This window comes from Mugil cephalus, chromosome 8 (genome assembly GCF_022458985.1).
Source record: "Mugil cephalus isolate CIBA_MC_2020 chromosome 8, CIBA_Mcephalus_1.1, whole genome shotgun sequence".
Taxonomy (NCBI): domain Eukaryota; kingdom Metazoa; phylum Chordata; class Actinopteri; order Mugiliformes; family Mugilidae; genus Mugil; species Mugil cephalus.
In genome coordinates this window covers 12,824,087-12,851,897 of record NC_061777.1, presented here as the reverse complement: position 1 = coordinate 12,851,897, position 27,811 = coordinate 12,824,087, and the positions used below count along the sequence as shown (strand labels likewise).

The 27,811-nt window shown below is 43.3% G+C and overlaps 2 protein-coding genes across 3 annotated transcripts in view; one reads left to right on the top strand and one right to left on the bottom strand.

Moving 5' to 3' along the window:
- The window catches only part of pcsk5b (proprotein convertase subtilisin/kexin type 5b), a 68,261-nt gene extending 46,177 nt beyond the window's left edge, over positions 1–22,084 (top strand). The window contains exons 20-37 of one of the 2 annotated variants that reach the window (XM_047592578.1): positions 654–769; positions 8,857–8,959; positions 9,181–9,317; positions 11,041–11,241; positions 12,490–12,552; positions 16,225–16,285; positions 16,372–16,517; positions 16,771–16,977; positions 17,149–17,232; positions 17,386–17,572; positions 17,667–17,881; positions 18,381–18,623; positions 18,723–18,956; positions 19,076–19,256; positions 19,348–19,565; positions 19,706–19,806; positions 19,933–20,143; positions 20,498–22,084. In XM_047592578.1, the coding sequence (XP_047448534.1) occupies positions 654–769; positions 8,857–8,959; positions 9,181–9,317; positions 11,041–11,241; positions 12,490–12,552; positions 16,225–16,285; positions 16,372–16,517; positions 16,771–16,977; positions 17,149–17,232; positions 17,386–17,572; positions 17,667–17,881; positions 18,381–18,623; positions 18,723–18,956; positions 19,076–19,256; positions 19,348–19,565; positions 19,706–19,806; positions 19,933–20,143; positions 20,498–20,913 (3,124 nt within the window). In that variant the 3' untranslated portion in view covers positions 20,914–22,084. Of the gene's footprint in view, positions 1–653; positions 770–8,856; positions 8,960–9,180; positions 9,318–11,040; positions 11,242–12,489; positions 12,553–16,224; positions 16,286–16,371; positions 16,518–16,770; positions 16,978–17,148; positions 17,233–17,385; positions 17,573–17,666; positions 17,882–18,380; positions 18,624–18,722; positions 18,957–19,075; positions 19,257–19,347; positions 19,599–19,705; positions 19,807–19,932; positions 20,144–20,497 lie in introns of both variants that reach the window. The other variant, XM_047592577.1, reaches the window with a different exon arrangement.
- A 292-nt stretch (positions 22,085–22,376) lies between these two features.
- On the bottom strand, positions 22,377–27,080 carry rfk (riboflavin kinase). Its single transcript, XM_047592579.1, has 4 exons — positions 26,508–27,080; positions 25,427–25,578; positions 24,388–24,490; positions 22,377–24,229 (listed from the first exon to the last, which is right to left on the bottom strand). Exons 1-4 carry the CDS (start codon positions 26,587–26,589, stop codon positions 24,060–24,062), a joined length of 507 nt encoding a protein of 168 aa, XP_047448535.1. The 5' UTR covers positions 26,590–27,080; the 3' UTR covers positions 22,377–24,059.
- Positions 27,081–27,811: the final 731 nt, after the last annotated feature.

The following is a 27,811-nucleotide window of genomic DNA, read 5'->3' as shown; positions in this document are numbered from 1 at the left end:
TTGGTGCTGTCACAGTCTTAAAGTTGTGTACACTTTTCCTCAGAGGAGACGAGTAAGGGAAAGATCATTTTCATATACTTGATGATGGTTTGATCCCACACACAGTCTTAACTCGGACTTCTTGTCTGCTCTTCTTATCACTCCTTGTGATGAGCTTGACTCAGTGACTTGTCTAAGAAGCTGATCGGGTGAATTCAAAATGTTTAGCCCCATTGTCACACTTGCGGGATGGTAAATGTGGCTTCATGTAGTCCCATACTGGCCTTTCTGCTTCCAAAGTATAGATATTTTCTCTTTTAGTTTTTGTAGCGAAGAATTTTCTGATTTCACTGAAGAATAAGTAAACTGTAGAACTAGAGCAAATACTTTCTGTTTTGTTCTTGGGTTGAATATATGCAAGAGAAAGAAGAAGATATGAATGAATACATATATATATATATATATATATATATATATATATATATATATGTCTGGTGGGGAGTAGTAAAGTGCAAATGTGAAATCTTGAATATGAGACATCTTGGAGCTTTTTCAGAATAGATTACCATTCTTATTACCGTGAAGATCAACTTTCATTTTGTAGGAGGCTTTGCGTGAAGCATAGTTTTGTGCAGCCCAGACTTGTGCATAATTCTTCATGCAACCTTCGACAGGTGTGACAATAGCTGCTACGAGTGCTCGGGGCCGGGGGACAGAAACTGCAGCAGCTGCATCAGTGGTTACAATCAGGAGGCAGGAGCCTGCGTGGTCAGCACCATCTGCAAAGATGGTGAGTTGTCAGCTTTCTTATCTTCACATGGTCTTGATGTGTGCACTGCCTACTTGTTGCGCCGTGTGGTAGTAATGCATGCTAATGCGGTCTGCGCCGAAGCTCCTCCAGAGCGTTAGCCTGCTTAGACGATCGAATTGGACATCAGAAGAAAACATGTTTCAGAATATAAACAAACCGCGGCCTGAACAATTCAAATGCATCAAAACTCTCAGAGGTGCAGATTTACATATCGTCTCCCTCCGAGATGCTCAGACTGTTTTGCATCTCCAGATGAATTAAATTCTGTTATGTATCCTAGAGGGCGGAAAATAAACAAATGCAAAGGGTATCTTTATTAAGCAAAGCAACGGATTCACTTGTGGCCTTTTCTTTTTAAAGTATTTCGAGCTTTGTACTAACACTCTGAACCAAACTGCTCACTGATGTGGCTTCAAAGCAGCGAGGCAGTCTGCCCTTGCTTTTGGCTTTTGTACTTTTTATCTAGGTGCACATCACTAATAATAAATCTTTCAGGGATTTCACTTATTGTTTTTTTATTTTTATTTTATTTTTAATAACACCACATGGGCTGAAAGAAGTCTTTACCATCTACTTGCACTCACTTTCTTTTCTCAAGTTTTCCATATAATCTTCTCTTCTGAAACGCTTTTCTTCGTTGAACTCCCTCTCATTCTCTCTTTCCTGCTTCACGGTTTCATGTCGTGCATGCTCCGCTTGTCGATCTTTGCATCCAAAGAAGCCCGTTTCTTGCTAACCAGATCGCCGATGGTCTGATTATGAGCCTGTGATTAGCTGCTCTCACCTTCGCCTCCTAATTAAAATGAACCGCGGCCACAAAGTCTCCCTTGTGACGAGATGAAGCTCTGAGGCGAAATAGATCTTCGCCGCGTGACCTTTGTGTTGATGAGGACTTTGCTTAAAGTGCACACCCAGTCTGCTCTACCTCCCTAAACCAAAGCTTTAATAACGGTGATATTTTGACTGGCAGCTTAAAAGCGAGTTAATGTTTAATTGCACTGAGTTACACAAAGACTCGTCGTAGAGGTTTTGCAGGCTGGTTGTCCACTTCAAGATTATTGTCATTGCAAAATGACGCCAAGTTGTGAATTTCAAAAAAAATCTTTATTTTTCTAATTGTGTGACGTTTGTTTTTTGTTTTTCTCTCTCTCTCTCTTTCTGTATCTGTTTTCCCTTCCTCCTGCCATGGATCCAATCACTCCACTGGACTACAATCATTTTCCACCTCGATGAACGCCACCTGTGATTGGATCAAAAAAAAAAACAAAACACAAACAAACAAACTGTTCCTGTTACCTGAACCCTCTCCTGGCCAATCACATGGCTCTGCCTGTCATTCAACCGTTTCTAATGGTTCTGCCTGGTTTGTGTGCGTGTGTGTGTGTTTGTGCGCGTGTCCCTCCCCTCCTTCCACACTTCCCTTGTATCTCTTCTTCCTGATCTGTGGAAAGCAAATGAAGAATCTTGGGCGGAAGGCAGCTTCTGCGTGCTTGTTAAAAAGAACAATCTTTGCCAGAGGAAAGTGCTGCAGCAACTGTGCTGCAGAACGTGCTCGCAAAAGGGGTGACGGGACACGGTCACTGGGCGTAAAGGGAGCGCAGGGGGGATGTGGGGGCACCCCCTCCTTCTCAAACCCCCTGCCCACTCATTCACAGTCACATAATTTATAAGAGAATCTGTGCCTCTCAAAGGGACTGCATCGGAGGTGCGATGACAGGACTACAACAAACCTACCTTTCTTCTGTACTGGGACACACACACGTGGTCAGGGTGTAAAATGACTGGGACTTACTTCAAGAACAAATGAGCAAAACGAAAACAAAAGTGAAAACATACAAAAGAATAAAAGTGTCGGTATTTTGTGACCAAAGCATTGATGCCAAAATAATTGAACCTTCTTTTTTTTTCTTTTTTCTTTTTTTCTTTTTTTTTTTTGTTGTCGCCAGTGTAGGAAGTGTATCTAAAAACAGGAGCCACTCAGCCTGTGAATCTCCGAAAACGTCTGTGCGCATTTTTTTTTTATTTTGGCTCCTCTTCCTCCTCTCTTTCCAGTGTTAACGATAAACAGATGGAAAGTGAACATACAGTAGGAAAGGCCGCGGTTTTCTGCCTGTAAATATACGTCAAAGGAGAAAAAAGAGAAAAAAAAAGAAGAAGAAGAAAAAAAAAAAGAAGCTCGCTCAGTAATGTGAAAATAATGTGTGTCTGGGCTGGCTGTTTAGGGTGGGGGAAGACAAATTCACGCTCGGTTATATACACACATGCACATATATACCACACACACACACACACACACACACACACACGTATAAACACCGACGCAGCCAGACACATAAATCAGCTACCACTTGAAGTTACAGATGCTACAGTGTCACCGCGTAAGACTGATGCACATTACTGACCAAAATCACCTCATTCCATTTTTATTTAAAAAACGAAAACCTGCCCTCTGAATACTGTGTGTTTGTCTATATTGGTGTGTCTCAGAGAATGCCATTAATTCTTGATGTAAGCCCAGACAGCATTGATTCATTCAAGAGGTACTACAAGATGAGTCGATTGCCGTTCATTCCAGAGCTTTTTTGCAGGGAAGGAAACACTGCAGTGGGTCATAATGAGTTTGTGGTACTAGGGATGTACCGATGCCAATTTTTCACTCGTGATGAAGCTCCGAGATCCCTCGCCCCAAAACTTGAGTATCGATTCCATCCAGTGCTGTGACTAAATAATTTAAAGCTCATCCATTATTTTTTTTGCCGTCGTTGGACGAGAGCAATTGAAATGTAACTCATACTTGTTACAGGGATCTGAAATTATTCTTTACATGCCATATATAACGCTGAACGCTAAAGGGAATTTTTGTCCAGTACCAATATTTTATCTGTATCGGTGCATCCCTACATGTTACTGTTCTCAAATAAAATAGAGTTTTAGAAGTTTCTACTCTTCTGTCATTCCACCGTAATGGCAATGCATATCAACTGAAGTACTGCTCTACACTTTGAACACAGGAGGTCGGTGATTTGGTGCAGACAAATATTCCGTTGTCACATTTCCTCTGCAGGTAAAGGTCTCTGACAGGCAGACGGGACGGCGAACAAATCAGTGCTGTGACAATTTTTTTTTGCTTTCGGTTCCTTCAGAAAAAGGGATTTTTTTTTTTTTTTTCCCAGAATTCCCCCACATTTCTGTAGAGGTGCTTGTGGTGGAAAACAAACACAGTGAGGCAGTTTATTATGTTATTTTTTTCATTTTTCATTTTATTTTTTGTTTTGCCATTTATATCACTAAAACTGAAAGTGAACAAAAACAATACTGCAAAACCAGGAGTTTGCGGCAGAAATAGAAGTCGTGTTGAGCCCAAACTATGTGTGTGTGTGTGTCTGTGTGTGTGTGCGTATGTGTGTGAGAGAGAGTGAGAGAATGTGTGTGTGTGTGTGTCTGTGTGTGTGTGCGTATGTGTGTGTGAGAGAGTGAGAGAATGAGTGTGTGTGTGTGTGTGTGTGTGTGTGTGTGTGTGTGTGTGTGTGTGTGTGTGTGTGTGTGTGTGTGTGTGTGTGAGAGAGAGAGATGAGGCCAGCAGACTTCAGACGTCTGGTTTCCTCCTGCTGTCTGTCTCTGAACTTTACCTGGTGGAACTCAAAGGTTAATCTGGAGGTGCTGGTTTCCAATAAAGAACAGCAAAAAAATAAAAAATAAAAACAAAAAAATAAAGATAATAATGTTTAAGATTCTTATTTTGTGTGGGTTTTCACACCTGCAGCTTGAGCATTTACAGTATTAGATGAATTGTTGTAATGTCAACTGGTTATGATGATTTGTAATAAAGATTGATGAATCCCCTGTTTTGGTTAACAAAATCTTAATCCGGGTCATTGTTTAAGATGACTTGTGTGTGTGTGTGCTAGTAGACGCAAACACACACACGCATGCACACACGCACGCCCCCTCATATAAAGCTGTTTTTATTGTGTACCTGTGACATATCTGTGACAATGCATTATTAATGTTACTCAAAGTCCTAGTTTTGAAAATCTTTTTTTTTTTTTTTTTTTTTTTTTTTTTTTACTTAAGTGTTCTTATTAAAATGTTTAATCTGTTCACGTTTTCTTTTCTTTTCAGTTCTCGTCTTCACAGATTGATGATTATTTCATCCAGTCATCCATTCCAAAGCATCCAGTTTGTGTTTTTTACAGCTTTATCCGAGGCAGTAACGTAGTTGAAATTCAGATCCTCGTTTGCAGAAACTTCTAATTTTTCAGCACGCGGTCGCATTGATTAAGTGAGGGGTTCGTACTCCCGGGCAGGGCACTTAAAGGAAGATATGTGCACTCAATGGCAATTAGCTGGAAGGTACAACACGGACCAGGAATTCAAGATTGCCAGGTTTTTATAAGTGCAACTGTGGATCGAGTCTGAGCTGCTTTGCATTCATGAGAGTGGTATGATGCCACCTTGTGAGGCAGCCTGATTCCTGGTAGATTCATGAGATTACAAACTGGACTTGAGGCCCTGCGATTGTGGTTGATCTGAAGAGTGCTGCGGTGCTTTGTAGCGGTGGGCATGTTTTAGGTGCGACAATGGTAACTCCTAGCAAGAAACATTTAGTTTGTGATTGACAGATTGTTGTTTTTTTTTTTGTTTTTGTGTGTTTGTTTTTAAAGGGAGGGCCTCTTCAAACTGTTTCCAGGTCCACTGACTCGGATAGATAGTGCTGTGTGACAAACCGGGATGCAGGTCAAGTTAGACATGATGAATGTAAACTGTACTTTCAATTCACTCTTATTTTATTCCCGCACAACTCCAACCTATATGACAAGAACATACGCCGATCAGCCACAACATTAAAACCACAGACAGGAGAAGTATTGACATCTTGATCTTGTGACAGTACAATGTTCTCCTGGGGAACTTAAAGACCTGGCGTTCATTGTTACGTAGACCTGTACTACCCACTTTGACCAAACCAGGCACCCCCACCCCATAGGAATGACGCTCTTCAATGGCAGGTTTAGGAACAGCAAACAAAAACAAAAAAACATGAAGAACAGCACGGCCTCCAAATTCCCTAGTTCTAAAACGAATCTGTGGGGTGCACTGGAACAAGCCTGATCCACAGAGGCCCCTCCTCTCAACCTGTAGGACCCAAAGCCTCCCCCCCCCCCCCACTAACTACATCCTGTTACCTGACACCACGGGACACTCTCAGAAGACCCATGTCCATTCTCTGATCAACAGACACAAGGGAGACCTACACAATATTAGGAGGGTGGTCATAATGTTATGCCTGATCTGCGTTTAAATTAATTCTGTTTGAAGAGACACACAACCTATATCTTGATTATCCAAGTTGAATGAAACGGTAGTGTAAATAATCTTAAGCAGTGTTCATTCAGCCTTCAGTTATCAGAGTTTCCGTGCCAGCGTTTTGTCTTTACAGCCTTGGAACCTATAGGAGATATAGATGTTATATTATCAGTAACTGCAGCCAACCTCCCACTCATCCTCATGAAACTTTTATTTATTTATTTATTTTATTCCCGTTCATGTTGTAGGACTCATGTATTATTCATAACGCTGGCAGCTGTGTTACAGCAGGAGTCTGACTGATCGAATTTTGCCACAATCGTTCTTTTCACCAGCTCCCCACTTATTTCAAAACTCGCTTGCACCGTTGGCGGGAGCGGTTTAGGACGGGTTATTCAAAAAGTATACAGCGGTGAGGGTGCTCGGTTTCAAATGTGACCAACCGTCTAGCAGTACAGAATACAGTTGTGACCCTGACCGCAGTTTTGTTTCTGACCTACTTTGTGTAAGTGTCATAAATATAAACTGGGTGACATGTTCGTCTGCAGTCATCTTACAGTTTTTTGTTTTGTTTTTAAATCAGAAAACAACATTAAAGCTCCTGCAGATTCACGCTTTATTCTTGACAAATGTCCTTTCTCCTGCTGTGGTCAGAGCGGAGTCTGGCAACATCCTTATGACTTAGTGATTCTCATTGTGTGTATTTTCTCTGTAGCTCCTTCTCCACCGCAAAAAAAAAAAAAAAAAAAACCTTGATATTCGTCAATGTTCCTGACCTTGAACAAGGCTTTGGCTTAATAAATAGTTAGGATAGGTAAAACACTCATGACAGATTTACTCAAGGGATTAAAAGTGTATAAATTAACTCCGGTCTAGAAGACATAGCGCTGTCATATCCTGTCATAATAAATACACAACGTCAAATTGACAGTGTGGTTAATATTCTCTCGGCCACCTTCCAGCCCCTTGTAAATATATATTTTTCTGCTTCCCTGGAGCAAGAATCTGCAGATATTAGGAGGTGGAAGAGCGAGGGAATTGGGATTCAGGACCAGGTGTGGCAGATGTCAGTGTGATACCTGCCAACAGAGCTCTTTCTCCCAACAGAGTAGACTGTCAATGTCCTAACAAGGTCAGCCGAGTTCGTCACAGAGGAAAAGTTTTACTCCCCTGAGTGACAGGCGCTCTCTTTCTCCTCTCCCCCCATTCTTCTCCCGTCGTGCAGCGGGAGTCCAGAGTGTCGGCTTTTAGCCGAGCGGAGCTGCGCGGCTAATTCCGTCCTCTCCGTCCCTTGAGAACTTGGCTCCCCGTTTGTTTGTGATCGTGAGTGAGGGGGAGACGGGCAGAAAGACGGGGAGGTTTCAGCAGAGCCCCGCTGAATGGGATGCCACCGCCTGTTGTGTTTGTACACAAAGAAGCCCTTTTGTTTTGAAGGGAACAATTGGGCTTTTCACAGACAGCCCAGAGAGCACAGACAAGCCTCACCGCCGCTGCCTTGAAGGATGCTCTCACACTCGCACAAACACACAGCCTCCATCCTTAGCCTGAACCAGTGTCTGTCACCTTTGTCTGATGCAAGAAAGAAAAACGGGATAGGAGGCGATGTTTATGCCTCTTTTGTTACGGCTCTTCTCAGTGCGGCTTAGGGTGAAGTTTTTTTTTTTTGGTTTTTCAAACGTACCTTGCTAAAAGTCGTCTTCAGTCCGACGTGCACGAGGTTCAACGCTACACAAGGTTAAATAACATATCTACAAGGAGCATGACAATGTGCTCGATTAATGCCAGTGACCCAACAATTATTTTGCCAGGTGTTGAGATTTCTGGCTCGTAGGACTCGATTTCCAGTCTGTGCTCTGTTTTGCTACTAAAAAACTTTCCGGGCCTCTGAAACCTACGCACATTTTCAGCATTTTCAACAGAGGAGGATGTGGCCGTGGGCCTGCAGGAAGGATATTTATGATGTGCAGTTGTAGATGATTCTGTCACCACTCAATTTTACAAGTTCATTTAGACATATATATTTATATAAGTATTTTCAAAACGTCTATTATCGCCTTGTCCTGAACAAACTCTGAAAAGGCTCCAGTGATCAATAAAAAAAAAAAAGCTGTAATGTGTAACGTGACTATTTGAAGAGCAACATGGACGATGTCAGGAAACCACACAACACAGAGCGTAGAGGTTATTAACAGTCGTAAAGTTGACTGGTATTTACCCTAGAATGTTTTTCTGTTGTTTGTTTCCTTTGGTGAAGCAATGTTAATCTGTATTTGTTTAAAAGAAAGCCTATATCCCTGTTCAGGGAATTCTCCTCGTCCCCAACGACGGGCCAAGCCAGAGTCAAATTCCCAGCTCCAACTCCTATCTCCGTTTACTGTAACAGCACTCGGCAAGTACGCCCAAGAGTGGCGTTGGCAAACCTTCGCTAAGATGTTTTTAGATCTTTGAAATGTATATTTGCGCGCGGTGTGAAAGAAAACAAGACCGGGAGAAGAAGAGCCGCAGTGGTTATTGCGCGGGGAGATGTCAGAAGCAGCGGGATAACGAGCTGGACTTCCAGGGAAAGGTAAACAGCTGCAACTGACTCTTGGTTATAATTTGTGCAGCCAGGAAACGTCACAGCATCATATCAAGAGGCGCAAGTAGTGCGGGGTGAATACATGGAAACACGGAGCAACTGAAACCATGCGATTAGTGAAGACGGGGCAGAGTGAGGGACTAGACAGCAGTTGTGAGGTAATGTTGGTCTCTGCCTGCAGGAGAGTACATGAGTGAACGTGGAGAGTGTCTCCAGTGTCATTCTACCTGTCTGCACTGCACTGGTCCGAAGACGGAGGACTGCACCAGCTGCCCTGCGACAAGGTGACGACCACCTATGTCCAAAAGATGTGAAGTAATACTACTATAGTGGTGTATAATCCAGCCTGCATGTTGTCAAAAATGTTTGCTTAAGATGTATTTAATAACCCAACCCTACTGTGCAAGTTCAACAGCTTTTTTTTTTTTTTTCTCTGTAAATATGTTTTTACGTTATAAGAAGTGGCTGAGACTCATTTTGCATCATCACTGTGAACCACACCCAGGTTCTTTGATGAGGGACGCTGTGACACCCGCTGCCAGACGGGGCGTTACACTGCGGGGAGACAATGCCACCCCTGCCACTACACCTGCCAGGAGTGCACCAGTGAGGGACCTGACAGCTGCACCGGCTGTGGCAGAGGTACACTTATCTCAGGGTTTCACAACACTCATTAAAAAAAAAAAACACACACACACATTCAAGTTTTTTTTTTTTTTATAGGAGTTAAATCCAGACTTCACGTCACTTTAACTGACAGAAGAAAAAAAAACCCTGCACCACTTAGTGTGGATAAAATGCTCACACACGCTCTGGGTCTTTAAACTGACGCGAGTAGGTTTTTTTTCTCCAGATGTTCACCGGTGTTGACTTAAAAGCCCATCTCTCTCTAGCTGTGGCTGAAATGTCAGCAAGCGCGTGCTTTTTCGTAACATCCCACAGATCAAGGGAAGGCTCGTCTGTCCCGGGCTCCACCAATCAATCCTCTAAATGAATCTAATCAAAGCGGCGTTGTGTGTGTGTGTGTGTGTCCTCATGCAGGGGTCACTTCACCTCCCTCAGGTCTTCAGCTCAGTGTCCAGCTTCGCCTCAGTATACCAGCTAATTCAAAGTCCGTGAGCTCTTTTCTGACGTTATACCTGATACCCAATGTCATCGTTTGGAGGATCACAGCTGAAGAAATATCAACCTGAGGCTGGTAGTAACAAGTGTATTTATCACCGTGTTACAGACGGTATTATGGCTGCCACAGTGAATGTATTTACACTGGGGAGATTCTGTTACCCACACACATGCCTACAGCCACACTTTGAGATACCAGACAGGGGAAGAGAAGATTAACACCAGATTTCCCCTTCACACACACACACACACACACACACACACATGTTGTGCCACCTTCACATCTGCGCGCACACACTTTCTCAATTAGCCGGCAGGTTTGTGAGACTGTGTTTGCAAATGTGGTTCCATTTAATTGCAGGTCTGTCTGAGGCTCAATGAGACATAACAATAATAGCATGAACAGACCCTCTATCTGTCTCTCTTCACGTCATTTCTCTCTCAGAACCGCTTCGCACGCGCGCACACACTGCTGCGGACTGAGTGGACGGTTCTCGACACCTTTGGCCTTTGATGGTAATGCTTTGCACCCCTGCGGTGACAAGAGCGAGGGGACAACGAAGCAGCTGGAGAAGAAGGAGAAGGGAGCATGAGAGAGGGAAAGCAGAAAATGACAACCAAAAATATGAGGAAAAAAAGAAAAAAAAAATGCTGATGCACACACAAGCCCGGGCCTGGTGCGAAACTCCACTCATTAATACAGACATTTTTGTTTCATTCCACAGACGAGCCCCAGGGTTTGAATCTCATGAGAAGCCGAGCGCCAAACTGTCAAGTGTAACCACTAATGAAGTGTTAATGTTGAAATATAAATTCCACTGAATTTCTGGCATCCAGATATTTAAGTTTGAAAGTCACGTGTCTCAGGTGAAACTGAGACAGCATTTCAGACGCAAAAATTCAAAATCGAAATCGTTTTGCGCAGATGTAAATGTTCAAGATGAGTCGGAATGGGAGTAAAAAAATGGACTCGAGTGTCGTGGATGCCCTGAACAATATAAAGAAAAGAATACTCGAACATGTTATTGGACGGTTTGAGGAAGAACGCAGATAAAAATTATAATAAGAAAATAAATAAAGTGCAAGAAAAAGTACAGAAGTTTCAATTCTTAAGTTAAAAGAGCCCCCGCACATAATTCAATGTATCAATTGTATAATATTATAACTATCCAGTGGTAAATGCGTGTGACCATCCCTGCCTACATCAGCGCTCATTCTTCGTTTCTTCTCTTGCTCCTCTCAGATAGGTTTGGTGTGCCCAGGTACTTCTTTGAGGGTCAGTGCGTGGATGCGTGTCCAGGGGGCTTCTTCCAGTCCTCAGGGAGCCTGTGTGAACCCTGCCCTGCCAAGTGCGTCGCGTGTACTGGAGCAGACCGCTGCCTCCACTGCAGCCCAGGGCACGAGCTCAGAAACGACCGCTGCGTCCCGCTGGAGTGCAGCGCAGGTGAGAGATGCTGGTAGAGGCGTTTTGTGAACAGGTGAACAGTTGATTTCTGCAGAGATTATGTATTTATTTTAAATATACAGGAATAACAAATACATCTTGTATATATTATTAAATATGGATGTAGTACAGCAACCTCATTTTGAAACAAGTATTAAAGTTATTCAAGACGCCAACTCAGGGGCTTCAAGCTGCAATACAAAACCTTTTATAATATAATTTCCTGTGTTCGTTGAACTAGCACACCAAGCCTCCAAAGATCACTGTGATACATTTCACAAATAAAGGATCTTAAGGTTCATTATGTAACGGTGACATGTCAGCGAGGTGCTTCAGGTGATTGCTTTAGAGATTCGTGGAAACGATAAAAGATCAGAACAGAAACACAAAAGCGCCGTTCGAGCACCAGACAAACGCGGTCCTCCACCTGCCCGCTGCTGCTGATGCCTCTCCCTCTTCTACTCTAAGTCTGTTCAGCTCAAGAGCATTGGGCTGAAAGTGTTTATCCTCCAGGATACTGGGAAAGACTTTATCTCATCCTCCGTGAATGCCAGCCAAAGCGGGATTGAGAAAGAGATGAAAGTTGATGTTATGAGTTCTTTTGTTTTTTTGTTGTTTTTTTTTGGGGGGGGATGTTTGAGATAAGGAGCGGAGCTGGAGTTACAACAATGTCAGTGAGCATGAGACGAAGGTCAAGAGGAACGACGGCAGTTTGGATGTGAGGAATTAAAGTCTGTGAGTGGGGGAGTTGCATTTTTACCGAGCTGGGAGTTAACGGTTCAACAGGCCCCACAGACGACCTGAAATGTGTGGATGGATTTGACTCTTCTCTTCTCTTAGTCACAGTCCGTTGTTTAACATAAATACAAAAAAAATACAATAGTCTTGGAAGGAAAGACAATAAAAATGATTATTAAATATGCATTTCTAAGATGTGACAAGCTGTGTTTAAGCAGCGCTTTCTTGTTGACTGACGATAAAAAGGCTGCACTGCGATGCAAATTTATGCACATTTTGTACTCCAATAAATATAACATAACAGTATAAACATGTTCAGATCTGAAAATACCTTCACATGTAATTATTTAACATTTTTGTTCTGCTCAGTCAGTGCTTACCAATTAACATTGACTTAAGAGTTTTAAATCAAATCCAATTATTTTCCCTTTTTTTCTGCTTTTCATGGTTGTCCTTGTCTATTTATTTTTTAATTAAAACCTTTTGTTTTCTATCTGCTCTGTTCACCAGGTGAAGATTCGGATGCAGAGGGTTGTCTCCTGTGTGGTGAAGGATGCGAGCAATGTGAACGCAGTAAGCATCGGGCAAACCGTACAAGCAAAACCAATGTGTGCTACGGCCTCGGAAGGGGCAGAGGTCACGTAACTGCACCACAAAGCCGTGAATCAGCACTGCTCAGTGTTTCACCTGTGAAGTGACACACAACGGGGAAACTTTAGCTTTCAGATAAGGTTTGCCGTGCTAAATGTGTGTGTGGCGGTATAGTTTCATAGGTTTTTGTTGCACAATAAAGCCTCTCTCTGCCTATTGCTGCTATTTGTGAACATTTAGTTGTATGCAGCAAACGCTAAAAGCACTAAAAAACACACATTTCTAAATTCTGTTTGATTTTCCGTCTCTTCCGCGATGTGAAATGCTAGTTAACCGTACAGGAAACTTCCCTAAACCCTGTTGCCTGTGCTCGTAACTCCTCATCCTGTCAGCACAAGTCACATAAAGACAAAAAGAGACCTCCCAGAGATGATCATACCGCCGAAAGAAGTTGTTATTGTGAAGAGAAACTAGTCTGAGGTGGAGATGGAGTGTTATTATGTCATTATGCATTCGGGGGTGGAATATCTCGTCTCGCTCTTGGTCCCGCCGCAGCCTCCCAATGCGACCCAGCCGCTCTAAGTAATCACAATTCTGCGAGCTAAACAGTCTCGGTCAGGAGATTAGAGATTCAAGTTGATTGGCCCTCCGACGCGAGGCTACGGGCTGCAGCGAAGATGAAACGGCGTTAGCGGTTGATGCTGGCATCTGATACGTGTGTGTGTGCGTGCATACCTGTGCTAGGTGTCATCCTCCGTCTGCAAGCTCGTGAAAGGCAGTTCAGTGTGGAGAAAATTTGGTGTTTTTTTTGGTTGTTGTCAACTTTTTCTGTGAAGGTGGTCCAGGATTTAGGTGTCATTCCGATTCAGGAATAAATAAGTTTGGATTGACGCAGCCGCCTTTTAAAATAATAATGTCGTTATGTTAATATCTGTGAAAGCGCTGATGTTAAAAACGGCTCAGAAAACAACCAGAAATATATTCTGAAGCCACTGTTTTTGCACGTGGCGTTGGGTTTTGTTTCGTTTACCCGTGAGATTGGAGTTGTGTTGCGCGTGATAGGTGAGCTGCTTCTATGAGATCTACCACCGACTTCGCTAACCTGACGGTCCGTGATAAGATGCGGCCCCCCCACCCCTCTACGGCCTATCTTCCCATCGAACACTTCTCCCTGACTCATCATCACTTTAATGGCCTTTAATCCTCCCGTCATACATCGCTATTGAGTCACTGTCTAGACATTTGAAAACATTATTAAATTGGATTAGTCACATTTTTGGTTCTAATTTCTGGCGCACATGCGGCCCGATGATAAGAGCTCCCTCACGCTGGAGACATGTTGACTTATACCTGCACGAAATACTTTTATCTCGCTCCTCTCCGGCACATAGACTTTCTCGGGGCACCGCTGCTGACATTTCTCTAGTCAGCCGGAGCACTTTGAAGTATTTCTTCCGACAACAACAACAAAAGGCTCTGAACTTTGTGTTCATCACTCACCGCATCTCCAGATGGTTTTTTTCGTGCCACCGGGGAGCCTTACTAAACTCATGAGCGTCGGCTTGTTTGGTTCAAGATTACACAAACCACGGGATGCGCCGTGATTTGTGTGCCCGTCTAAAATATCTAGCTGCTATTGATCTTGTCAAGTTGGACTGTCCTTGATAAACACAGCGATACTGTAGCTTCCTGCGCCGCGCTCTCGCTGCTCGGAGGCTGCTCGCATTGCTAAAGCCCGTCCAACCTCCAGCGTTCAGCTGTTTTGATGCACTGCAGCTCATTTCTGTGCTTCAGGAAAAAGGCTGCCTTCCACTTAAATGCTCCGATCCCCGATACTCGCACATCTGTTTTCCTTTTCCGTATCGGCGTTATGCTTCTCGAGGGTTTCTCGTCAGAGGGTTCGAGGCCAGAGTAAAACTCTCCGTCGCCGCTTTTGACCCCATTTAACTTTGCCTCATCTTTCACTAGCCGGAATCTGTGATTGCGCGCGCGCATGTCATATGTGTGCTTGATCCCAGCACATTATGCAGCTTGTGGGTGCATGCACGCTGCAAATGTGTGAGTGCTTGCACATTCCACAAGTGAATACTTCAGGATGTGTACACCAGTTTAAATTCTGTTGAAATCCCCCCCCCCTCCCCTTCCCTGGCTTGCACAGTTAATATTTATGCGGGCGCTATTTTCCCTCTCACATAGACACAGCCTGGAGGCATGATTTCCGGCTCCTCACTTGCTCTCTCTTATTCTATACCTCTGTCCCTCCCGCCCTCCCTTTCTCCCAGCCTCTCTCTGTATGAGTAATTGCTTTCACAGGTAGTGGCTTGTCGACTGCATTGAAGTGCAAACCAGTGCAGCACTAAGTTGTGGGTGCTGGAAGGAGACAGCGAGAGGAATGGGGTGTGGGGGTAGATGTGGGCTTTCCTGGAGAGGATGAATGTCCCAAGGGGACGTCTAGAGGATCGTCTTTTTAAGTAGTCACCGCCATCCTTTACCCTTTGTCCGGTTCTTTTTCTCCTGTCTGATCATTTTCTTCCTTTTTGTTTGTTTGCTAATCTTCTCGCCCCATCTGTCCTTGGAAATGTTTTGACATTGCCTTGGACTAAGGGATGGCAGCGTGGCTCTTCCTCAGTTAACAGCCGGAGGGTTTTGATTGACGGCGGGAATTAGTTTGAGCTCTCCTTTGGCGTGTGTGCACGAATACAGTCTCTCACCCTCAACCGAGTCACTTACCAGTGTACGCTCCGTACATTTTCCCTTGTCTCACGACACACAGCCACAAAAATAAAGAAGCGAAACCAAACTAAATACATAACCTCTCACTCACGTTACTCTTGCAAGTACACCTGCAGTGAACGCTGTGCACGCTCAAACGTATGCGCGTAGTGCTGCTTTGTGCATGTGACTAAAACATGCATGTGATACTAAAAACCAACATTAGGCAACTTTAGTCGGAGAGTGACTTTTGCATTAGTTTGTTTCTGGGTCAGATTTGTCTCTTGCTTCGACACTGATAACCCTCGGCTGATGATCTGACTGCGTCGTTTTATCCTACGGTGCACTGAACACGTCCAATGTGTGTTGTCAGAGTGCCTCCTACTGGTCCTAAAGGAAACTGGAACCAGCAGATGTTCATTACAAGAACAGTCCCCACGTCAGTATTGTCTTTATATGTATGTATTCCCATTTCACTGTAGAGAGATGTTTGAAATCTGTTGATGATAGCGGTTAAATGTCTCACATCAATACAGTTTAAAAGTGCTATACACCGATCAGGCATAACATTATGACTACCATCCTAATATTGCGTAGGTTTGTCTGGCAACAGGATGTTTGGTCCTATAGGTCGAGGGGAGGGTCCTCAGTGGATCATCCCTCAGATACTTGAACATTTTGGGATCTAGTGAATTTGGAGGCCAGGTCAACAACTTGTGATGGTTTTTGTAGTTTTGGGGGTCTCTGGTCTAGATGGGCGGTAGATGACTAAGTAACATCCACATGAATGACAGGTCCACACGTTTTCCAGCAGAACATTGAATTGTCACAACATGGTCAATGTTATTCCCTTCTCCTGTTGTTGGTTTTAATCGCGTAGCTGATTGGTGCATTATATAATACAAGAACAAAAACAATTTAATTTTTTCTCTTTAATCCCAGGTGACTCAGGAGATCAGACGCAGGAAACTGTTTGCCTGCAATGTAGAATTGGTTACTACCAGTGAGTACCTTCAGATGAACGTTTCATTGAGTCACAGCTCCACATTCCCACCAGCTCATCATAACCGTGGTCCTTCTCCCTTCCAGGTTAGGTTCTGAATGTCATCAGGCCTGTCCGGATCGGACGTACGGCGTGGAAGACGCCATGGTGTGCGCTCCGTGTGAAGACAAGCGATGTGAAATCTGCGACCAGTTCCAGTGCTACTTGTGTCAAGAGGGAGCTTATGTCTTTGGTAACATTTGAACCATTTGGAATTCGGGGCTAGGTTGTGGTGTAAATATGAGATGATAAGCTACATGGACACTTCACCAGAAGTTTCACTGTCACTGCACGACTTTTAATGTTTTTTTTTTAAGAGATACACACTAAAATGTTCACACTCATTAAAGCATGAGGGTCAAGCTGTTTAATTTCACAAAAGAAATAATACATGTTATGGTACAAAGGGGGAAAGAAGTATTCACTTGGGATGTGTGTGTGTCTAGACGGAGAGTGTGTGGATCGCTGTGGGGACGGTTTCTTTTTGGACAAGAAGAGCAGTGAGTGCGAGCCGTGCCACCCCAACTGTCGTACCTGTGAAGGACCGCGACATGGCGACTGTGACTCCTGCGAGGACGGGTTTGTGCTGAACGGCAGAGAGTGTCTAGAGGCCGGACAGCTCGCGCACCCCCCCAAGAAACACATCAGGAGCAGTACGGCAATTTTACCACAGTGTTAAATGTTATCAGCATGACCTGTCCCATGCCTCAAGTAAAGAGACGCGTGTTAAATCAGCCGTCGCACGCCGCTGCTTTTAAAATGACGTGCTGTGGGTCGGCTCTTTATCGCTTTATCTCATTTGTCTGCTTTCTTTTTGTCATCAGGTCAGGACAAAGACAAGCTGTGTCACACCTCCTGTCTGACGTGCTCTGGTACAAGGAAGGATGAGTGCATGAGCTGCTCCCCAGGTGAACATGTTCTGTCTATGCGCTATGTGTGATAAAGAATGGCTGCCATGACATGCTTTGTATACACACAACTGGATAGCAAGACGTTGACCTGCGCTGACCGATGCGTCGTTCACCTGTTTTATTTGTTTATTTGTGTCTTTTTACCTTCAGATAAAGTTTTAACCTCTCAGAACACCTGCGTGGCTCACTGTCCATCTGGGACTTTCGTCAACACCACATCTCACCAGTGTGAGAACTGCAGCGAGGGATGTTTCGTATGCCACAGCGCCGAAAAGTGCGAGCTGTGTCACACCGGACTTAACCTTCAAGAAGGCGTGTGCGTGAAGGAGTGTCACAAGTGCGTCTCCGTCTTTTCTCAATCCCTGACTTACACGTTAACATGCGCCGTCGTAACGCACTTGTTCCCTCCTCTCTCTCTGACTCCCGCCCAGGGGGTTTCCGCGAGATGGCGTTTGCCACCCGTGTGCTCCAGAGTGTGAAACATGCGAAGAAAGTCCCACGCGCTGCCTGAGCTGTGACAGCGAGTTCTTGCTGCTGGACCACTCCTGCAGAACCTTTTGCCCACAGACCTACTACGTTCACGAGAAAGAATGCCGTCAATGTCCGACTCACTGTCTGGAGTGCAATCGGGAAGGCCTGTGTGAGAGTGAGTGCTCGGTGGATAATTTGATGTCGAATTAGCTAAATAGAGGTGGAGAAGGTGCATGAGGAGGGGTGGACAGGAAAATGCGGAGTGCTCCCTTTCTGCTGTCTGGACTGCAAATTGTTCAGCCATTAAGCCTAAATTCAATAGCTGCAGGGAGAAAGGAAGTGTGGACCAGAAAAACAAAACAAAATAAACAAACAAACAAAAAAAAAAACAGATGACAAGAATAAAAGATGAATCCAGAAGACATTACGGAGAAAATGAGATGGGGAAATATACAACCAGCATAGCTGAAGTGATGGAACCTAAGACACAGAACAGAAGAGTTTTTGTTCTAGTCTCTGAATGATTTTTGAAAACTCTGTTTGGGACAGTAATGTAAATCCTTAAATTAATAAATCACACTGTTGGAACTGGACAGCCAGGAAATACAGAATAATAGGAAATAATCCGAGGATGTGCTGCCTAACCTTACGTCATTTGTCCTCCTCTCACCCAGAGTGTAGTGAATACTACTTCCTCCACGCCGACAAGTGTGTGGATGATTGTCCTGAAGGCTACTTCCCCAGTAAGGAGCAGCAGGAGTGCATGCAGTGCCATGCTCAATGTGCCACATGTGACGGACCAGGCACCGACGACTGCATCCTGTGTCACAACTCCGGAGCTGTTCGCTACGAAGGACAGTGTCTGGAGGAATGTCCCACCAGCACTTTCCATGACACGACTAACAATGAATGCCAAGGCGGGGAGAAAAAAAAATGGAAACTTAACGTGATCTTGCAGAAATACCACAGGATCTGCTTTAACCTCATTTTCTAAGCCGGGCTTCTTATTTTTCCAGATTGTGACGCCTCGTGTCTGACCTGCTCTGGTCATGGGCCCGCATCCTGCCTCAGCTGCGAGGAGAGCTGGCGTCTAGATACCAACGGGCACTGTGTGTGGTACAGCCAGTGCCCCATGCACTCATACTTGGATGGCGATGGCGAGTGCCAGCACTGCCACAAACGCTGCCACGTCTGCTCGGGGCCAGGGAAGGACAACTGCCTCAGCTGCAACGAGCCACTCTTTCTACTGAGTGAGTTCCAGATACAAGTGCCTCTCATCGCTTCGAAGCTTCGAGTCGATGAGTTGCAAATTATGTGAATCCGCTCCTTGAAAAGTTCTCCCATTGTGTGTTGTCCCCTGTTTGGTTAGACACCACATGCGTGCAGGAGTGTCCTGAGGGTTACTATCCCGAGGACACGGATAAGCGGGAGTGTGTGCCCTGCCACCTCAGCTGTAAGTCCTGCAGTGGCCACCACAGTGGACACTGCGTGGAATGCAAGCCCGGACTCTTCAAGCAGGGGGGCAGCTGCGTCGAGACGTGCTCAGAGAGGTCAGCAGCGGAATATCGTCTCCTCCGCCCTCTGCTCTCTTCTGAAACGACGCCGCCGTCTGAACGGGTCTCTTTCTCTCTTCTTCTCCAGTCATTTTGGCAACAAGACCACCATGGTTTGCGATCACTGCGACCCCTCTTGTAGCCGGTGTTCGGGCCGTGGGAACTTAAATTGTCTGAGCTGCAGGACGGATTATGTCTACATGACGCATTGGGGACAGTGCCTGCAGAAGTGTCCGGATGGCTACTTCAAAGACGAGCGGTCCTCAATTTGTCACAAATGTCACCCTACCTGCAAGACCTGCAGTGGTACAGGAAGCCGGTTTTGGCATTCAGTTTTTGGTAGTACTAATGTCAATTCTAAACATTAAACAAAATAAGTACGACCTTTTTCACTTGGAAATTCCAGATCGGATGTGATTATGAATGTGATATGTCTCTCCTTCCAGGTGATAGCGGTCTTTCCTGTCTGTCCTGTTACGAGGGCTACACGTATATGCACGGCCTCTGTCAATCCCAGTGTCTCATAGGCACCTACGCTGCTCCACAGGTGACACACAGGGCTTTTTTTTTTTGTTTATATTCAACTAACCTTTCACATTTGCATCATGCAAAAAATCTGCAACATGTAAAAGCTATAGGAGGGCTCAAACACGTGACTGTTTTCTTGCTCCAGGACTCGGGGTCAGAGAGCCACAAAGTAAACTGCAAAGCGTGCCACCCGTCCTGCTTGGCCTGCCGAGGCCCCAGCACCTGGGAGTGCACTGTGTGCCCCCCAGCCCGTATCCTGTCTGAGGATGGTCGCTGCTTGAGGTGCTGTGGAAACGACACCCTCCACAACGGTGAAGCAATGCCCCGGGAGTGTTGTGACTGCAAGTCGTCACATGGTAAACAATGACACACCGTGGAACCCAAGACTTGGGGCGAAACGCACGCATGCTAACATACCCATCCTCCCCCTGATGTCAGTGAATATTCCCCTCCTTGATTTGTGAATAGATGCTGTGTTTTTACTTGTTTGTGGAAAATTGTATTTATGTGCGTGTGAGTCATACGTCTTATTTCTGGGCATCTGCCATTTGCAATGGTTGTTCTGTATAATTTATCTAATCCCACCGAACCACTGTTTTAGAATGACTCAAAATTACAAGGAATTTCCTCAAACTTTCCCGGCCTTTAGCTCCATAGACAACGCAGCATTTCGCTGGAACTTAACACTTGCCCCCTTTCCTTTATCTCAGTGGAGTGCGTCCTGAGCGTCAACTTCGTGGTGAGGTCAGGGGACGATGCAGAGGCTCAAGGAAGCACGGCCAAAGTCCTTACCACTGTTTGCGTCCTGCTCATCCTCTGCGTGGGAGGTTTGGTCTTCATCTTCCTCTACGTTCGGTCGAACTCGCCCGGCGTCGCGGCCCTCACGGGCAAAGCCGGAGGCTACGAGAAACTGGACACCAATGGGTCCGTGGCAACGCAGTCCACCGCCGCCTCAGCCGAGGAGTGCGGCCTCCGGATGCTGGATCCCCAAGACAACGAAGAGGAGGACGACGACATCGTGTACATGGCGCAAGATGGAACCGTGTATCGGAAGTTCAAGTACGGGCTGGTGGACGACGAGGAGATGGAGCTCGAGTATGATGACGAGAGCTTCTCGTACAAATAGAAACAAACGCGCGCGGTGGACAAATACACTGTGTGTCACTGCAGTCTAAATATGTTGTGAGATGTGTCTTTTGTTTGGAAAGTCCCTCCAGATTACGTTAGCAGGGTCACGTGTTCATATTCATGATACATTGTGGGTATAACAAACATCTTGTCCTTGGTATCTGAAACCTCGTTGTCATGGGCTCATGATTTTTTTTATTTTTTGTTTTTTTTTTCTTGCAGCTGTCCTCTAACCACACGTGCACATGAAAGATTGGCCATTTCGGCATTAATCTCACTGTTTTGTGTTTGACTTTGTGTCTTATAGTAAGCTTTGGCTGCCCAGGACCGTTGATAGGATTATTTGCACCTTTGTGCGTGAATGGCTGCAAAAGTCAAACAAAAGTAAAAAAAAAAGGGGTATCACAGCTCTCACACTTGTGACATATTCGGCCACATCTGTAAATTCAGTCTGATTAAACCCCTGGTGTCACCTTGATTCACTTTGCTAATTTAGCCAGTTGTCAGGTTTGAGTCGGACGTGAACGACTGATCTTCTGCCTGAAAATCAAGAATGTTGGTTAGTTGATGAATTATACAGTTTTATCCTTAGATTGGTCTAATTATATTTTAAGAAGAGCTTGATTTTTTTTTACATCATCAAATGATACAGTAACTATTGTCTAATTATAAGATCTTCCATATTAACACAGTCATGTTTGCAGGTATGCATCATAGTTTGGAAGTTACACATTCATTATCAAATCACGTGGGACTCTATGGCTGGACAGAATGATATTCTCTGTACACTTCTTATATTTGTTTGCCATGCGGTTGAAAGCATGTATTAATCAGAGTTGTGTACTGCTGTGTTGTGTCTCTGTTGCACTGAAGGAGTTCCCACAGTCTGATTTGCGACTGTGAAGTGGCACAGTTTCGATCTTCTCAGGCTGGTGTTTAGACTACAGCGAGATGTTGTGCGTCTATGCTTGTGTTCAGAGCATACTGCCGCACAAGGGATTTTTACTCAAACATGCACTTAAAAGAAGAAAAGTCTACTACTGCTCAGCCTTAATGTTTTGATTTGGTTCTCACAACACGTCTGCTTCACTGTCGCTGAAAAGTGTGTGAATAATTTGTTTTCTGGCACTTGGTTGAAATAAAATCTGCTGTTAATGATTATTTTATAATGGAGTTTGATCTGTTTTTAACCAGCTTGAGTTTAGTAACTTACAGAGACAGTTAAGCTTATGTAAGAGAATTAAAAAATAAATAAGTAAAGCAAATTTAATTTAATTTGTTTCCTGATCTGTGAGATTAGTGGAATTTATTTAACTATCAGTATTATCATTATTATTCAGCATCAGTGATGACAAGTTCATGATTCATTCAGATTTTTTTTTGTGATTTTCAAACGTAAATCTTACTTTTCATGTTTTTAGTAACTTAACCTATCAAAAAAAACAAAACAAAACAGCCAGATACATTTTGCTCAGATTGTTTATTCGATTAAATTATATAAAACACATGAATGAAAACGTAAAAGAGTTGTTGAACCTTCAGCTGCAATAACCCTGGTCCCTGTGTAAACTAGAATAAATAAACTGCAACAAAAGAGACTGGAAAACGTTACTGCAGTAACACAGCCGGGTCAAAAAGGGGCGTAATGAAATCTTCCTTCTTAAAATCTTTGAGAGGTTTGACGAAGCAGCACGTTTAATAACTTCAGTCCCAAAACAAAATATAGAACATTGAAACAAAGGTGCTGGCGAAAAACATCAAGAAGTGCTTCTTGTGACGGGATCATAACAACTGTTGCATGATAAATGACAACAGTCATGAAATGCACCTATATCTTATAGGACTATCAAAGTAACACAAGAATAAACAAACATGAAATAAACTATGAAATATAATTCTGACTTAAAATAAAAAAAAAAAAAAAATCACATAAGTAGACTTACACATTTCTTCCTTTAAAACTATTTTTACAGGGATACAAATAATTGTCGATATTTGTAGTTATGTGACAGTTTTACAGAGAGGCGTATAAAACTGTAAAGAGACGCCGCTCTTTCGGGGTCCTGGCAACAGTTTTAAGAGTTTTTTTTTTTTAACATTTTGAAAGATAAAGGAAAAGAAGAAATACAGATATATGGAAACGAGGCCGTACAGTAGGTTTATTCCTGTTCAGACTTCTGCTTCTCACAGTTTGATGGCGGCAATTGGTGTCCACACACTTTTAAACTTCCTGCTAATGTAAAAACTTTTTATATCAGTGTTATAATATCTGTAACAAACTCACAGAGCAAATGCTCAATCCTGCATAAGGCCTTGCTTTTGTATTTAGTGTTAGTGTTCTTCTACAATTTTCTCCTGACTGAAAAAGACCAGATGGTGAAGGACTCGTTATCCTTTCGTTAATTAAATAAATGACTATTTTGTAGGCTTTTAAATACACTTCAGTATTCATCTGTTTTTTTCTGCATAATGAATCCAAATCAAATCTCTACAATGTAAGAAGTTCACGCAGTGAACGGGGCAGTGATTATCGAGGCTAGTGTTACACTGACTGGGTGGGGGACAGAATTTCACGAGTTCTTTCAACACCGATGCCTTGCAAGTTGCCCCATAGTTGCATAATGTCGTCCAAGAGTGACCTGCGTTTTCGTTACAGATGATAATGCCCAGACTCCCTCTGTAACCATCTGAGGCAGAAACAAACCTCAACAGAAAAGAACTAGGTATGCCACATCTCATTCACCTTAGCTGGATGGAGTTGACTTTATGTTCTTTATGTACTAGATTACAAAACCACTTGTATTTGTAGTCACCATCATCCCGGACTCCCTTTATCTTGTTCAAGATATCAAATATACAGTCTGACCAGCAAGAGCCCAAAGAGGCAATCTGGTGCGATTATATACAAATAAACATGATCTATTCAGTGATTGGTGGTCTGCAACAAAAGCATAAGACAGAAACAATGACAAAGTAAAAGAAAAATAATAAAAGTGATGGGTTATTTAGGATCCAGTCCGTGCTCAGCCGTGGAGACATAAGAAAAGAAATTGTGCATTGTTTACACAAACCTCTATGTATACACAAACTGTCATCCTGGTCTATGTGAGTGCATGAGCAAAGAACTGCTGTCCCAGCCAGCTGTCAGTGACCGTTCATAATGGTGTGTGACGCGGACGCTGTGGTGGGCGAGACTGAAGAGGAGCCGGCCGTGCTAGTGAAGAAGTTGTCGCCTCTCAGTTTGAGATGCTCCGGGAGCTCCAGCTTCACCTTGGCCTCCTCGATGTCGCTGTTGATGGCCGCGATGAGGGCTTCTGTTGGGACAGAGACGCAGACGCGCAGACATGAAGTGAGCAGTAGAGAGGGAAGTAAAATATGGAGACCCGACGAAAACATTTCGCCCATGACATGTCTCTTAGACCAGGCTACGGACACTGCAGCCCAAAATTTTTTGCGTGGGAGGAAGGCCTACCAAGCGAGTCGAAGGTTCTCTCTGGACGGATGTAGCCCACCATGACGACGCTGAGAATCTCCCCATAAAAGTCCTCTTTGAATTTGTGAATCACATGAGTTTCCTAGAACCACAAAAACATTTACATTTACTCATCACGTGAGCAAATGCCAACATCCACGGCTTCGTCAGACCAGACTTCATTAGAATGGGCTGCATTCAGCCCACTGCTGCATCTAAAATGCGTTTAATTAAGGAGTTATATGTGCCGTGTACTTATATGCACATTAACGTCCTGAGTAGCTGTGTACAAAACCTATGCAAATACAGTTACTGTACTTTCTACGGAAAAATGAAAGAAGGAGGTTGTATTTGCACAGACCAGCAAATCACCACCAAATAAATCCTGCTGCAGGTAAACGGGAAGATTAGTGGTCTATCATAAGTCACTTTAATTAGCCAAATAAACAGCTTAGTGGGAATATTGTCTCACTTGGAATAAGAGCAAAAACTAACCAACTGTTGAAGAGAGCCACTGCGTCTTAAACATTACCTCAAAAATAATTTAATGCAGCAAATATGTTGTGGGACTGTCCAGACTCACTACAGTCTAAGGCCCACCAGTTTTCATTGGGTCCAAAAAATGTATCGAAATAAAACAAGAAAACAATAACACTTGGAATTTTTGCTACCACTTCTGATTAGATTAATGCCGTTTTTTTTTTCTTTTATCACAAGAGTGACAACTATTATCAGCTCTGTTCAATTTAATTTGTTCCAATATCTTTCTGGCCCTTTGACTGAAGAGCGACAGTACAAAAATAACTTCAGTTCATTCATTGAGGCACACAGGCCCACGGCAGTGTTAGAAGTCAGCTGCGCAATTACTGTTCAACAGGCCATGGAAATCAGATTTGCTGTGGAGGGAGAAGTGGCCTTGTGACCGTCAATAGATTGAAATGTTGAAGACCGCCCTATGAGTAGATCTGCAACGTAGCCACTTGTTGGTTCACCTGAACACCGCACAGATAGCAGTGAATGCCACTTATCCTGTACTCACCATGGATTTCTTGGTGTTTTTGTAGTAAGGGTTCCAGCCAATGCTCATCACCATTTTATACACATCACCATTACCAACGCAGGCCCAGCCATAGTAGATCCCCGTGCTGATATCTGCTGGAAGGTTGTCCACCACTGAGTCTGGGAAGTTGGCTGGAGATCAGATCAGAGGGAAATGTCAGGAAAAGGAAAAGACAGGTTGCCATCCAAGAAAATAGAGGCTTGCAAAATAGGAAGACATTATAAAACTAGAGGACTATCACTTTAGAAACACCTTTCCACTGCTCATAGATTCCATTTATTATTAAAAAACAAAAAACATACATTTATTTGTATGTTCTTTAGGTTTTATAAACTCATGTTCAGCATGTGCTTATGCTCAACACTAACACCTAAGTATGGTATGCAATAATTTTAAGAAGTGTGTTTTGAAAACTAAACATATGGTTTTGAATTGTTCCCTTCCACGGTGCCTTTGTGATTTTTTTTAATGCACACAATGCCCCAGTACAATTTTAAAGCCAGAATAAAATAATAATTTAAAAAAAATAATAAGTAAGCCAGCTTTGAAAAGACAGCACTGTTTTTTAAAAAGTCTCACAGTTCCACCTAAGAATTAATAAACAGATAAGTGACCGTGTAAAAAGGAGAATAAATTGAGAAAACAAAGAGTAAACTTTTGATATATACATATTTTTATCGTTCACATTAATTTTGATACGACGTTACTACATAGTTCTAGAAGCAGCCATGGTGACATAATAACTCCATTTACGGCAGTCCGTAAACGGAGCGCTCGTTGCGTAAAAAAGTGTCGTTATCGGTGCTGTTCAATACCAGGCGGTAAAGGGACATTTGGTATGGACGGTGCAATCAAATATTTTAAAACATCATCTGAGAAAAGTCGAAGGTCGTGTAAAGGATATCTTTATATGTTACAATGCAATCTAATGGGTTAATATAACAGGCATTGCTGGTATTTACATACACTGGTTTATATCCCCAATGGGGATCAATAAAGTACTATCTTATCTTATAGGGGAACCTACTGATACGTTTAGAAAAGTTAATGACACCCGTACCTGTGGGAATACCGAGTTCTTTGCTTCCTCTTCCAAATCCTCGAATGACCTCTCCGCGGCAGAAGTAGGGAAGACTCTTCATGACTAGTGTCCCGGTAACAGCTGGCTGTCTTTCAGACAAACGCTACAGATTGACCTCGAACGACACAAGGAAGTGGACTGACTGCTCACACAGCTAATGTGTCGTCTTCCGAAAGCTCGAATCTCGACTTTGTTGAGTTCAAAGTTCGTCCAGGCTATGACGTTAGGTCCACCTGCCTGCTCCGGTTTGCTCACTCGAATTTGATAAGTTGCGTCTTCGCCCACTCAGTCAGCGGCGGTGGTGAAAGTTCACCGGCTATGCTAGCAATGCTAACTACACCTAGCTTCCTTAAAGGCGCACAGTTCCTGGAGCGTTTTAATCTGGAGGTGCCGTGTGTGCAGCTCCGGCAATATGACGACGGTCAGGTCCACTTTCAGTATGATGATGAAAAATGAAGACCGGATGCTGAATGATGTTACATGTGTGTTGAACCCTGAAACATCTGCGTCCGTAACACTCCGACTGATGTCACGAACTACGTAATATAATGGGAATCACATGTTGCCTTCAGGTGATGCAAGAAATATCAGGTTAACCAATGAGACATTCACGACTCTATGTATATGTAAGAGAATGACGCTATTTTTTAATTTTATTATTATTATTTTGATACTTTGAAAATCGAAGAGTCGGCCATATTCTACACATGCCATGTACAAAAACGTGAATATTATACTACACTACATAATAATACATAACATACATTGTAGTTGTAGTTGTTCTTCCTTTTTAACATGTCTTTTTTTCTTGTCTGTTTCTCTGGAAAAAAAAAAAAATCACAATTGTGATAATCCATAATCTTGTCCCCATCAGGGAGCTCGGCAGTTTTTAATTCATGAAAAACTCACCGATTTAATGGTCAGTCCGGTTTGTAACTTATTTCGGCCATTGATAAAGAAAACCACAAGAGGGCGGCATGAGGCCAATCGTTCACTAAACCACCGACCTTTCAGACCAAAATTAAAAATTAATTTCAAATGTAGTAATCTCATTTTTATTATCCAGCAATATTTTTGGACAATAATGACAACAATAACAACAACTTTATTTAACAAACACTGAAACACTTTGGATTTGGACTAAGACACTTTAATATCTATCTATCTATCTATCTATCTATCTATCTATCTATCTATCTATCTATCTATATATATATATATATATATCATGTCTGTATATGTCTGTATATTTTCAGAATATTTTCTTGTAATTACCACCTCAT